Source organism: Larimichthys crocea, chromosome XVI (assembly GCF_000972845.2).
Source record: "Larimichthys crocea isolate SSNF chromosome XVI, L_crocea_2.0, whole genome shotgun sequence".
In the NCBI taxonomy this organism is placed as follows: domain Eukaryota; kingdom Metazoa; phylum Chordata; class Actinopteri; family Sciaenidae; genus Larimichthys; species Larimichthys crocea.
Window position 1 is genome coordinate 17,919,690 of NC_040026.1, and position 13,885 is coordinate 17,933,574.

General features: G+C 39.1%; 1 protein-coding gene across 2 annotated transcripts; it reads left to right on the forward strand.

The window, feature by feature from the left end:
* Positions 1–79: 79 nt before the first annotated feature.
* LOC104924139 (ras-related protein Rab-5C-like) lies at positions 80–5,221 on the forward strand. Of its 2 annotated transcripts, none has more exons than XM_010737387.3 (6): positions 80–230; positions 1,819–2,167; positions 2,386–2,537; positions 3,282–3,404; positions 3,507–3,600; positions 4,237–5,221. In XM_010737387.3, the coding sequence occupies exons 2-6, from the start codon at positions 1,999–2,001 to the stop codon at positions 4,362–4,364; spliced, it is 666 nt and encodes a 221-aa protein (XP_010735689.1). In that variant the 5' UTR covers positions 80–230; positions 1,819–1,998; the 3' UTR covers positions 4,365–5,221. The 2 variants fall into 2 exon arrangements, with proteins under 2 accessions (XP_010735689.1, XP_010735690.1); XM_010737388.3 differs by having other exon boundaries at positions 86–230; positions 1,823–2,167.
* The last annotated feature ends 8,664 nt before the right edge of the window (positions 5,222–13,885 follow it).

Consider the following 13,885-nt stretch of genomic DNA (forward strand, 5'->3'; position numbering starts at 1 on the left):
TCTTATGCTTCTCTGGCGACCCACAATCCGGCCATTTGATTGGTTGTGACATTGCGTCACATGACCGACAAATCCAGGAAGTGTTTCTGGTTGCACACAAGGCGGAAGCGTATAATTTAGTGAAGAGTTTTGTTGTTTTGTTTTTGGGGGGAGAAAACCTCGTCAACGAGGAGCAACACGGCTAAAACTCACTGCCCACAAGTCGGAGCGGGTGTTGTCTGTCGCTGTCGGTAAGATAAGGACGTGCTGTTTGTCTCTTTTTACTGTTTTTCCTCCTGTTAGCCGAGGTTAGCATCGCTAACTAGCTTCAGCTTTAGCGTCGCAGCTAACTCACAGCTGGCTCTGTTTGTGTCTCAAAGTTCAGATTTGGCTGCTTCAGCCGGTGCTGTGATGCCACAGTTTAGATATTTAGAGGTTATTATTGTTGCGTTTCTGATCTATTATCTACCTGTGTTATCTAATTACATAAATGTGTCAGTTTTAAGCTGTCAAGGCTGTCAAATAAAAGCTGTTTGTCAGCTCAGTTCACGTTATACAATCAGCTTTTAGACAGTTTCTGCCTCGCTGCTGTGCGGGGAGCTGATGTTCAGTGTTTTAAGACTTCATTACTGATACGAGACTTTACAAAGAAGTACAAGAAGGAGTTTAACAGTGCAACACACAAAAACAAAGAAAAGGCTCCTCGAGGAGCTCTAACTGTTGGTTCTTATACATTTTTTTTAAAAAATGGGCTGTGTTATGAGAATTTTTAAAGAAGAACCCTTGACTAAAGAGGGTTGGATTAAAAATATAAAAGTGTCAAAGTTGGGTTTATTATTCTTGTACAAGAAGAAGCGTTTAACAGTGCAACACACAAAAAGGGTTAAAGAGAAAAGGCTCCTCGAGGAGCTCTAACTGTTGGCTCTAATACATGTTTTAAAAATGGGCTGTGTTATGAGAATTTTTAAAGAAGAACCCTTGAATAAGGATGGCTGGATTCAAAGTATAAAAGTGTCATAGTTGAATGTATTATTCTTGTATAAGAAGGAGCGTTTCGTAGTGCAACACACAAAAAGGGGTTACAGAGAAAAGGCTCCTCGAGGAGCTCTTACTGTTGGTTCTTATACATTTTTTAAAATTGGCTGTCTCAGACACCTCCCTACGGATACAGATAATATAACATTTTACATTTTAGTTGGTTTTCTGCTCAGTAATGAGCATTATGTTTTATATCCACATGGTACTCCACTTGCCTGTCTCTCCTAACCTTGTACCACTAATTTATAATTGTCTCTCCCTGCCAGCCTCAAAATAAAATCAGAGGCCAACTAAGGGAGGTATGCGAGACATGCAAAAGACAGGACAGACACACTATCTATATGAGTTAAAACATCTGCACAGTATAATCCTAAATCCTAATCCTAACAATTACTAATATGGTGACTGTAAAATAAAAAATAAATGCTTTTTGGTAAATATAATATAACCATTACAACATAAACTTTCAGGAAATAGTGAAAAATTCAGATTTTACAGACCACAAAGTGACACTGTCAGAGTCACACAGGTGTGTGTACACACACAAGGGACGCAAATATAAAACATAAGCATAAAAAATAACTGTATGCGTATTTGAAAGTTAGAAAAAAAAAAAACACTCGTTTTTGGACTCGTCAGTCCAAACCCCCCCCAAATTTGAACCGTTAACCTGGTTTCAGTTTCTTACATGAGACGGAAAAGCACCAAATTTATATATATAATCTATACTATACTATACATTATTTTGTTTTATGAAGGTGTTCTCAAAAGTACCTTTTTTATTTGTATTTTTTTTTAAAGGTAGACCGGGTTTACTCCACTGCTGCCCACCTGATCCGGTTCTTTCCACCAGGGAGTTTGGTTTCTGGCCTCGGTCTCACCATCAGTGCCTGCTTGTCCGGACTCTGCTCCCATCTTCACGCCTTCACGTTAACCTGTAGTTTCAGGCCATCTTGTCCCTGACAGTTACTGTCCTTGTCAATGGCTGGGCGCGGTGGAGGAGCAACCAGGCCTAATGGTGCCACGGTAGCAAACAAGATCTGCCAGTTCAAACTGGTGCTGCTGGGCGAGTCGGCGGTGGGAAAGTCCAGCTTAGTGCTGCGCTTTGTCAAAGGCCAGTTTCATGAATTCCAGGAGAGCACCATTGGAGGTAAGAGAGCTCTTTCTGGATGCTTCAAGAGCTGAACTTTTGGGATTTGGGTGTTTGAAATGTATCACTAAGAGTGCCAATACAAAACCTTAGAAATATAACCATGTTATATGTGTTCCCACGGTCAAGCAAGTTAGTGGCGTGGTTCATTTAATGTTCTGATCTTCAGGTCTAACACATTATCATTCCACTCATCTTCTTTGTCCCGTTCTCCTCAGCTGCCTTCCTCACTCAGACCGTCTGTCTGGACGACACCACTGTGAAGTTTGAGATCTGGGACACGGCAGGTCAGGAGCGCTACCACAGCCTGGCTCCAATGTACTACAGAGGCGCTCAGGCTGCCATCGTGGTTTACGACATTACCAACACGGTAGGTTTCTCAGAGTTTCTTTAACTCAAGTGTAACAGACACCTTTCTTCTTTTTAAATAGCCTAATAAGTGAAAAGAAGAAATTTCTGTAAAATAATACAAATGCTACCTGATGGGTTGTGGCCAAATTAATGCTACAGTTAAAACTGTCATCGATTCACCAGAGACGACAACAGAAGAATCAAAGTGAGCCACAAAAAAGGGGCTAACATGGCATGTCTTGTAAATACTGACCACCCATGATTTCTTTATTTCTTTTTACTTTATACAGTACTGCTGTGAATGTTCCTCATAAATAATGAATGGTTGGAGCTACCTCTAGTTATGTGTGAGCTATGTATTAAAAAAAGAAGTAATAAAACTGTTAATGTAACAATACCAGGCCCAGCAGTAAATTATATGGCCTCTCTTGGGACAAAAACTCTTGGAAAAGTCTCAGAAAACGATTTCTTATCGTGTTTTTCATGTTTTATTGGCAAAAAACAAACAAACCCCAGCTACATTCAGAAGTTTTAAGCAAAACTATGTTGATATGTCAGTTTCAGAAAGACGTGTGTTGGATTCATTTTGAGGCAGTGTTACAAAGTAGAAAGGAGGATACATGTTTAATGTTTTATGTTTAGGTATGTAGTCTAGAATTAGACCTGTAGGTGTTCAGCCTTGTGGGTGTTGTATTTACATGACAACTTTAAATATAGTTGTCATGTAAATACATAAAAGTGATAAATTCTGTTGTTCAATTAGGACACATTTGCACGAGCGAAGAACTGGGTGAAGGAGCTGCAGAGACAAGCCAGTCCCAACATAGTGATCGCTCTGGCTGGAAACAAGGCGGACATTGCAAACAAGAGAGCTGTAGAACTTCAGGTATCGAATATAAATCAACTTTATTTACGAGAATTCATTGGATCATAAAACTAAGCTTGTCAGTGCAGTAAATGTCTAACATTATTTAAATGATGTGTTTAGGAGGCACAAGCATACGCTGATGACAACAGTCTACTCTTCATGGAGACCTCGGCCAAGACCGCCATGAACGTCAATGAAATTTTCATGGCTATTGGTAAGTGCATCACTCTGTGGAGTCAAAAGTTGGATGGATAATTCAGGCAGACGTTTTTAAAACAAGGAAAGTCTCACAGCTTTCCAGAGCTGGCTTGATTTAAACAGTTGCTGTTAAATTTTGTAGATGGAATGGATTTAAATTGTTCTTCGATCAATCAGAATATTATGGAGCCTAGCAGGTGTCGTAGGGGAAAATGATTTGTGTTTTTAAAATAATTATTCATGTGCACCGTGCAACTTTGAAGGTTATTTATGCTGGAAACAAACTTCGCCTGAAGGAATAAATTCAGCATTTGTTGGTAGTAAAATGCCAAAAGACAGCTGTTAGTTTGCTGCTAGTACTCTGAGTACTCCTCATTAACTGACCTGAGTAGCCCCAACAGCCTTTAATCTTAGTTCATACAGTTGACATTGACTTTTTTTTGGCTTTAATTGATAGTTAACGGTGCAGAGAGGGCATGGTTATAACAAGGGTCAATCAAACCGTGATTATATATTACACATCTTAATCATTACGCTATCAGCTAATTGCCAAATTTAACCACACAAATTACTAATTAGTTTTTTCCACGTCTGATTTTGCAACCCTGAACTTTAAGGATTTGCTTTAACATTTTTGATCCTGTCCCTGTAGCCAAGAAACTACCGAAGAACGACCCTCAGGCCGGAGCCGGACAAGGTGGGCGGACCAGGATCGGAGTGGATCTACAGGAAGCTGCTCCACAGGGGCACAGCAGACAGTGCTGCGGCGGGGGCAATTAGCACAGTACAAAAACGATGAACTTAGTGAGCGAGCCCTGAACAGCGTTTTAAGGACAGCACGTAGCTAAAAACCCAGAGAGGCAGGAGAAGGCAGAGCCAGTCGCCAGCCCTGCACTTAAACTGAGATTACAGATGAGATTATCTGGATCCTTTTTGATTTAAGGAACATTTTTTCCCAAAAAAAAAAAATCATAAGCTAGAGGGAATTACCAAGATCCCTCACTACTTCTCTTCTGTCTTTCCCCCGTGTATCTATCTACCTCCCTGTTCATCTTCAGCCTCTGTCTCAGTTGATTGAATTCTGTCTTAAATATTTTTTTTGAAGGGTGATGCTGAGGTTGTTTGCCATTTTCCCGAATTGTTTGAGTGTGTGTTTGTGTGCGTGTGTGTGTGTGTCTGTCTTATGTATGTGTATGTATATAGTACACACACATACATGTATATTGGCAGTTTACTTTTCTACTCTTGTCATTTCCCTCTACATTGATCATCTTTAGGAAAGATACAAATACCCGACTATTAATGCTGAAATTGCAGATGACGGAACGATTAATCTTAAAAGGATTTTTGTCTTAATGCAATTTAGATCACAGCATTTTGTTCTTTTTAGGGACCTGGATGTGACACAGTTATAAGTTAAACTCTAGACTTTGCTTATTGGAGCTGGTCATGATTTATTAGGCTACACATCTGAAGATGTTTCTGAACTGTGCGACAAATGCAGTTGTTTGCATTCATTGTGTATTGATACCTGTAAACACCAGAGAGTTGTTAGCCTTTTTTAAGAAAAAAAAAAAAGTGAAATGTGAAAAGAACTTGTAAATCTAAGAAGTAAATAAATAACATGCACAGATTCATTTTGTTTCGAGTTGTTTTGCAGCGCTATGCTTTGGCTGTGGAGGACATTTCCAGTGATTAATTGCATGTCTGTTTTCCAGTCTGTCGGCTGCCTGTTGGGTTCAAACCTCCCTGGCTTGGTTTGGTGTCAGAAGCAGCATAGCCACAGGTTTTTAAATTCATGAGACACCATATTGGCCACAAATATAACACACACTGTTTTGTTTTTCTTGTGAAAAAGCAGGAACTGTGACACGAGACTCATGATTCATGTCACGGTTAATTAACTGCTTCATGTTCATTTTCTTTTGAATTATAAACTAGAATCAGAAATAAAGTTTTTATCTTATTATTTAAATAGATTTATATTTTATTGACTTGCTTACTGTAACTATGATCTTCCCACCTTGTTGAATTAGGGTTGGTATCGGGTTAAAAGGTTGTTATCTTATAATTGGGTCAATCTAACCTGTCCAAATTCTCCATATGCTGTGCATACGCGTTGTGCAATGTCAATATGCACATTTATTATGTGAAACTATCCGTGTGCATGCAGCAATGAAAAGTAAATATTTGGTCATGAGAAGATTAAAACTGTCCTTTATTTTTTCTTTAGGTGGAAGACAAACATATAGCATGTGTGTTTATACAAAATATGGTTGCCACTTAACCCTAACATGCACCAACAGGCCATTTTAATAAGGTCAATTTCTTTGCGTAATTCACGTTCGATTCCGTAATGTTGTTGTTCGGCGGCTGACTCATAAGATATGTCAAACTGTGTCCTGTAGTGTTCAGCATCTTTACATCAACGCGGTATCTGTTTCAACTTGTCTGAATTCCCGGGAGCACAGATGGGCTTTAACACGACCAAGGTTTGATTGTATCTTTATCGAGTGTGCTCATCCGTAACAATGATATTTCTGGATCAGTAATATTCATAAAGCTTTGTTGAACAATGGAAAAAAAAAACACATTAAATACTGGGAACCTTGATTGAGTTACTAAGAAATGTCTGAATCAGGTTTTTGGCCGCATGTTCTACAACACAAAGATTAAAAACCTAAAATGTACATTTGTGATCGCCTGAAATAATCAGCTGAAACCACATTAGTAGAGATTTTCAAACACTAGATGGCAGCATCACACCTGAATCCAGATTCAAAGATTCTTGGCACAATTATTTTTATTTTATTATTTTGGCGTTAATATTTCCTATTAAGTAAAAGAAAAAAAAACATCAATTCATCTTAAACAATTAGTTGATTAAACATTTAGTGACTGACATAAATTAATCTGCCATAATTTAGATAATTGATTCAGTCATTTTTAAAGCAAAAATGTCAAACACAGTTCAAATATTACTATGTTTAAGTGGAGACACTCACCCACGATGTAATGGCTTATACAAACACACATCGATGTTCGCATTTGCATGCATGTCCATCTGTGTGTGTGAAAGTGTACAATGTGTACATTGAATACATAATGAGGCTTTACGGGAAAAAAAAATGTTTCCGTGGCAGTCGTGTGCTTCATTTGTGTACACCTGATTTTTCTCCGGCTCATTTCAAAGCAGGGCTTTCTCTGGCTTAAATGCAGCAGTTCGCTTTATTGTGATGAACGGTGACCTTTCAATGGAGGTGCCTGAAGCTCTTTGGGGGTTTTAAGTCTATTAGTTAAAGAAACTGTATAATATATTAAATGGGATCCACGCAGGGGAAGTGTACTGAGCCTGTCGTGGCTTTTAGAAACATCTAGGCTGAGTACTGAGAATGTGGACTGCAGTAGCACATAGTGAAATACACTGACTCTTGTTATTTTATTCAGTGCAATGAGCTGAAACTAATGCAGTTTTGCGCAAAAACACAGTAAATCCTCCGTGTGTGATGATTATTATGTTCAGTTCAGTTTTAGAGAGGCGTTGATTCGACTTTATGGTCATTTGGTGGGGCTCTAGTTTGTGCTGTATTGTATTATACTGAGAGCCATTTCATTAAAACAAATCTTCTGCATGAATGGAATTAGTGCTAGTTGGATACCTAACCTGTGGTAGGGAAGTTGGCTGTTTAATAAATAATATAGTGTTATTTCAGAATACAGTCATGCTCAGTAAGGAGCAGGAGAGACCTGACGTCAAACACTGTATTTTTAAATGAGATAGCTGCCAGTTTCAATCCAAAGTCGGCACCCAAATTTCAAACAAATTTCCAGAAAATTGGCAAGAAAAAACGTGAATTTGTGTTAGGATTTGGGTGTGTATCGAGATTAGCAGCCAGGCACATTAATTCTCCGGTCATGTGCCCGTTAAATGGTTGCAGAAGATGAGGCGACAAATGATGGAAAAGCGTATGGAAACTTCTGTTTGTTTCATGTGTTTGTTGAAGAAACATGCATCACTCTACACTGATCTGATGCTATTTGTCGCCTCACATGCTTCTTGTACATCATGATGCTTCCATTGCTTCAGTTTTAGTGACACACCAACTTTTCCACTTCAAGCAAAGCTGAAAAAATGTTTGTTGTGATATTTTTCCTTTTGAATTTAAAGTATTAGACTATGAAAATATAAATAAAAACAGAATGAGCTTTATGTAACTTTTCATAGAGGGAATAACACATTCTTCCAAGAAGATCTAGCCCCCCTCCTCAGTTCAACACAGTTTCCTGGTACTTTCTTGGTCTGGTATGACCAGTAGTTTATGTTATTGGCTAATGCTCTGTATATTATCTTATGGCCACAGAGTGGCTGCTGTTCAGTAAACGTCTCACTTCATAAACGTTTCCACTGGATAACAAGTTTGTCTCTATGTGTTACACTGAATATTTCTACACACACACACACTCAACAAATTCAAACAAGAAGTCAAGTATAAGATTTTTTTTTTCTATTTTGAGCTGATGAATGGACTCGTTCATGTTTTACCCAGAGACAGGAAACTAATGAGGAGGAATATGTTTGCTTTAAAGGTTTCTTTGTGTTCCACTCACAGGTAGAGCAGGTTAAAGTCTGTTTGGGCTGACCCTCCATGTAAAAACTACAACCATGTAAAGATTTGTACACCGGAAATGGTGTTTTTTTTTTTAGGTTGACAGTTCTGCTATTGTGGTTTTGATGCCTCAGACCTAACATTAAATCCGCTTTTAAAGCCATTTGAACACACACACACACCCACGCACACACACACACACACACACACACACACACACACACACACACAGGCCTCAGAGACAGGCAGCATCTCTGCCAAAAGCAAGGCGGCCGCTCTGTTCACAGTAAATGATTTCTCATTTGTTGAGCTGTCAATCAAAGACGCGTTCTGTCAAAAAAGAAACTAATTTCATACTTGGCCTCTGTGAATCATAATGGTGTGAGAGCTGGACTGAAATTGCCTGTGTTCAGAGGGAGGAGGGTTTGCAGAATAGAGGAAATGTGCCCTGAAAATAAATGCAGTCACAAACCATTTACACGTTCACATTATTTGTTTCTACTTTATTCGTACGACAAATGAAAACAGGTAAAAAAAAAAAAAAAGGCCAAAACGTAACTTCAGTCCTTTTTGCGGTTGTCATAACAACGAGGATTTTCAGATTAGCTTCGGTGCTGTAAATGTGTTTTTGCTTGAGAAAACCACTGACCCAGTTCAAATAGACAGTCAGATACTTCCAAATGCTCGCTCTGATGGATTCTGTCTATCTTCACGGACAGAAAGAAATGTCATTAAATACCAAGGGCACAGGGACACGGTATCTGGATTGCACATTCTGCGGTTTGAGATTTCAGCTGATAGCGATGTGATGTGGTACAATAATTGTCTCTTATCTAAAATGAAACATCTAACCGTGTTGCTACCGGATAAGACGCTAGTGAGGAAGGAAGCGGGCTAAAGCACAATAACAACAATTGTCGAAAGGATAGTAATTGTTTCTTTTATCCTAACCTAAGCTAACCAGGATCTGGCTCCTTTAAGACGAAGCTGAATTATTTTCTTTTGAGAAAAATTTAAAAAGCATCCAGCCTCGCAATTTTGCCATGTTTCTTTTTTTTCCTGAACTCCTTTTCACAAATTTTAACACCCGCAGAGCAGACGGCCCGACGAGGGGGAGATTTTTCTGCAGTGTCACACTTTTCCCAGTATCCAGAGGACAATGGTAGAAGGTATACTTGCAGGATTTTAAAATATATTGAAGTGCTCATACGTACACTGCGAAAATGTCATTGATTTTATTTAGTCATTGAACTTTATTCATGATTTTTACTTTAAACAATGCCTAAAAACCACATAAAATCAGGAAAAAAACAAGATCTAATATGATTTTGTAACTCCCGTTTCAAGATAGTTTCAAGCTCTCATTGTCGTCCCTTTGGCACTTCGTCTTCAGGGAATCGTCGCCATCTCGAGCTTCCATTACTGAGAAAACTCAAGTGGACTTAAGTGACATTGACCTTCAAGGACAGAGGTGCTGATAGAACAATGATGTATATTTGAGGGGCACATCTTACCCAGAATTGCATTCTGATCTTTTACAGTTTCTATCAGTCACTTTCCTGAGAGTCATTCATCGTCGGGCTTGCCTAAAAGTAACTGTGTCTTTGCTCTGTTCACTCTGAAAATGTTCAGGCCTGATGTGGGTCTGTACTGCTCAGAGGGACGTGAAGTAATGCATGTTAAATGAGCACAGGGCCATGATGACTTCACATGAGTTTTTCAAAGTAAAAGAATGAAATGAGGAATGTCAGACAAGGTCATGTAGATAAACACACTACTGTTGTAGCCTCTAGAAATAGTTTGAATGAATGTCTTGTTTAAACGTATATATGATATTTGCAACAAATTTTATATCATCAAATCAGAGAAACATCCGAGAAAGTAAAAAAAGTAGCAACATATTCGATATGCCAGGCATATATGTACGATGTTGCCACAGGTCATTAGAGGCCACAGTTTTTCATATCTCAAACTCAAATCTTGTTTGGTAATTTTCCATGTCATTATAAACACAATTTATTCCGTACTTGTTGTATTTTTCAAAAATTCAATTTCTTTGTCCTGTGTACTGAATAGTTTCTATTCATGATCTCTCCTGGCTTCACGTCCTTCAAATTTCAGACATATTTTATTGTTAATTTTTTACTTGAAACAGAAAAACAAACCATGATGAGTTTAGAGGAAAAGGTAAATAAAGTCAAAGTCAATAGCTAAAGTGGCACTTGAGAAAGTAAAAATAATAGAAATAGAAACAAAGAAAAATGTCCCTGACATTTGTCACGCAGAGCAGAAAGGATATATTTTTCTGTCTTAAATTTATAGATGACGATAAGTTAGGAGTTGATTATGGATGTAAATTTAAGAAATCTCTTAACGTCTTCTGACAAATAAACTGAGTCAGCAGTCGATGATTGTAGCCTTGCTCGAATACTTTTTACCGCTGAGGGTTATGCTGTTCCAAGTCTGGCTCCGTGCTATTCTTCTCTTACACATCCTGCTTGTATCGTGTCGTCTCAATCACACTTTAAAGTCAAGAGAACATGTTTTTCTTTTTTTTTAAACTGTTGCCATAGTGACCAGGTTAAACTGAAATGTGCCGGGTTGTTGAGGATCCTGATAATTGTGGGACCAGAGGAATAAAAATGTCCCTTTAATGAAAGCACTCAAGATGATGATGGAGCAGAGCGCTGGTACAAACTTTGATGCTGGGAACACGTTGATTGGACTCGAGCTTCGTGGAAATGGAGCGAGCGAATATATTCAATAAATCCTCCATCCAACCTTAACAACCGCAGCTTGAGTCTACTATTGTGGGAGCATCCAGCCTGAGCTAGCTTTGTGTGTATCTGCATATGTGTTGTTTTCTTTTGTATCCACACAAGCAGAGACATCAAGAGCCCATGATGAGCTGTGATATCTTACACCCTTGTCTGTGCTTGCATGTGCACACAAGCGCATGTGCACCTTTTTATTTTTAGGGTGGCTGCCTTGTGGCGGGGTCAAGCAGGGTGCCAAAGGGACTTCAACAAGAAGGACATAGCTCAAACTCCAAGTATGTTTCCAACGTGCATCCATCACCGTCCAGCTGACAGCTGACCAAAAAGCACACACCAACAGGTCGGCCGCAGCACATGCAGGCATGCGCCCGCGTCACTCTCCTGCTGAATTCGTTTTCAGGCATCTGCTTTTGAACATAGCCCAACAATGTTAATGAGGGGTCCAAAGGGGGAGGGATTAGGGAAAGACGGCTGGTGATAGGCCGTGCAGGACACAAACATGACCTAAAGGTGGAGAGGATTTGACATGGCAGAGTGATACAACATTTTCCTTTGACCCCCCCTCCACGACCACTTTATCTTACTCCAAAGTGGCTGTTATGTGGTGAAGGGTTTTAATAGAACTGTTTATGGCTATACATTAGCATTGTTACAATGCTGTAAAGATGCCGGTAGATGTTTTACACAGACTTTATGTGAAGTCGTGCAAAAATGTACTTTCGCTGGACGAAATGAGCAAATAATAGAACAGCTAAAAAATTTTATTTAGACTGAGGACTCTAACCTTTAGGACAACAATGACAGGCAAATTTTGAAGGGTAAAGGGTGCTCCACTAATTTTACACATACATAACCCTGATGTCACTGCGGTTTATTTCAGTTTGGTCTCTGAGACTACAAAGCATAACACAAAGCCTCAATCCAATCTGAACACATATATATACACGTAATAGGGAAAATTCAGGGTATCTTGGCCTCGGCTGCTTCAATTTTATTACTCAATTTAATTACTTCTATTTCTATCTCCCAATTATTGGTAAAATGCAATACCAAATCGCTGGAGTATCACTTAAAGATTTGCTCTGTTATACTATTAAGTGGAGCCCAAATCAGTCAGGTAGATTGGCTGATGTTAGATTATTGCAGATATTTTGGTGTCATCTGTCGTCTGATACAAACACGAATTTGCAGTAGAGAAATGCCAAACATGTTGTATGTTTTCAGCCAGTTTTGTTAAAAAAAATTGTTCACAAGACAAGTTAGGTCCATGAACTGTATGAAACATGGATGTAGCTTCTGTGACGTCATCTGAGAGGATTGCAACATTTTTCCACTTCTTTCTCTTCTTCCATGCAGACAGAGTATTAGCACCAATATTTAACTGCAGCATTCACTGCAACCTCTTCAGCTCTAGCAGCTTCCCCAGCTGCCATATTCACAAATGGCAGTGGTCCATCCCTTTCCACTTCATAGCCAAAACAGCGACCATTGAGGACAAGAAGTGTCCAGCATTCCACACTCAACTTCATGACCGTAATGAATGCACCATCTGGATACTCACAGTACACTATATTTTGACATAACTGGCAGTGTGAGTACTCAAAATAGCAAGTATAAATATGGAGGTACAGTTGTCCCTCGCTATAACGCGGTTCACTTTTCGCAGCCTCGCTGTTTCGCAGATTTTTTTAGTGTAATTTTGCATGTTTTTTATTTTTTTTACAGCGTACTGTACAGTATGAACGCGCATTGTGTTCTGCGTCCTGATTAGCTAAGGGAATACTGTACAAAATGCGTTGTATGTTCTGCACTCAGAAAAAACACCTGCACCAAGGCCTTCAGAGGAAAAAAGAGGTACCGTCAGAGGAACTGTGAGATACGGTTTCATTTACTAATACAGTATTATACTTATTTCTGTTAAATCTGCGAAAGTTTGAACTTTGAGAGTGTTTAAATAAGAGGGAAATGTGAGAAAATGTTAATGCCTGTCTGAGAAAAGTGTATAAAAGTGTGTGATTAGGGGTTTTACGGCCTTAAAACATGTATAATAATTGTAAAAAATAAAGCTGATTAATCCGCATATTTCGTCTATTGCGGGTTATTTTTAGAACGTGTCCTCCGTGATAAACGAGGGACCACTGTATATAAATTGAGACCTAAGTGCCTAAAACTGCAGTTCCTCAAATGTCCACTTGAGGCTGGCTACAGAACGAGTCAATTTCCATAAGTCCCCATGTTAAAATGTCCAACTTTACAGCAGAATTAAATAAAGTTTACAGTCTGGTAGAAAACAAAAGCAGTTTTGGTCTCTATAGCTAATTTCACATCACAACTGTACTGAGGCTGAATTTTCTATTTAACTCACCACCCATTCAAATTATATTAAAGCTTCAATTTATGTATAATTAACAGCGTGACTGTTTTGATTATTAGGTGGGTGCCATTACAGATGGCTTGTCTGAGCAACCAGGGTTCATTCAGTCCCGCCTCAGGGTCCGCCATCGATCAATGTCTTTGCCAATTTTTAGATTAGCTGGAGGCAGCAGAGGCAGAACTGCCAAGATGGCGGTGACCAGAGCCACCATACTCTGAGCTTCCAGAAACTTGTGGGTGACATCACGGATACAGCGTCCATATTTATACTGTCTATGACTGAGACACAGTACTACTGTGTCTTTGTTGTTATCTTACAGTCAAGCCTACCAAGCAGCCATGTTAAGGAGACTAAAACACTAAATCCATTTTTACGCAGCATTGAATTAAAGTGCACAATAAAAAGTTAGTCCTGCTGGTTTGAACCAAATGAAATGTTACATTTCAAACAGTCTCAGCTCTGACACAGACTCATCTCATTTGTCCTGTCCCCTCTCTCTCTCTCTCTCTCATCCTCGCGCGCAGTGATTTGGTATCTCAGTGG

Coding starts and splice junctions, on each gene's coding strand:
- LOC104924139 (XM_010737387.3), top strand. CDS start 1,999: ATGGCTGGGCGCGGTGGAGGAGCAACCAGGCCTAATGGTGCCACGGTA. Junction 2,538..3,281: donor TTTACGACATTACCAACACG/GTAGGTTTCTCA, acceptor TTGTTCAATTAG/GACACATTTGCACGAGCGAA. Junction 3,405..3,506: donor AGAGAGCTGTAGAACTTCAG/GTATCGAATATA, acceptor TGATGTGTTTAG/GAGGCACAAGCATACGCTGA.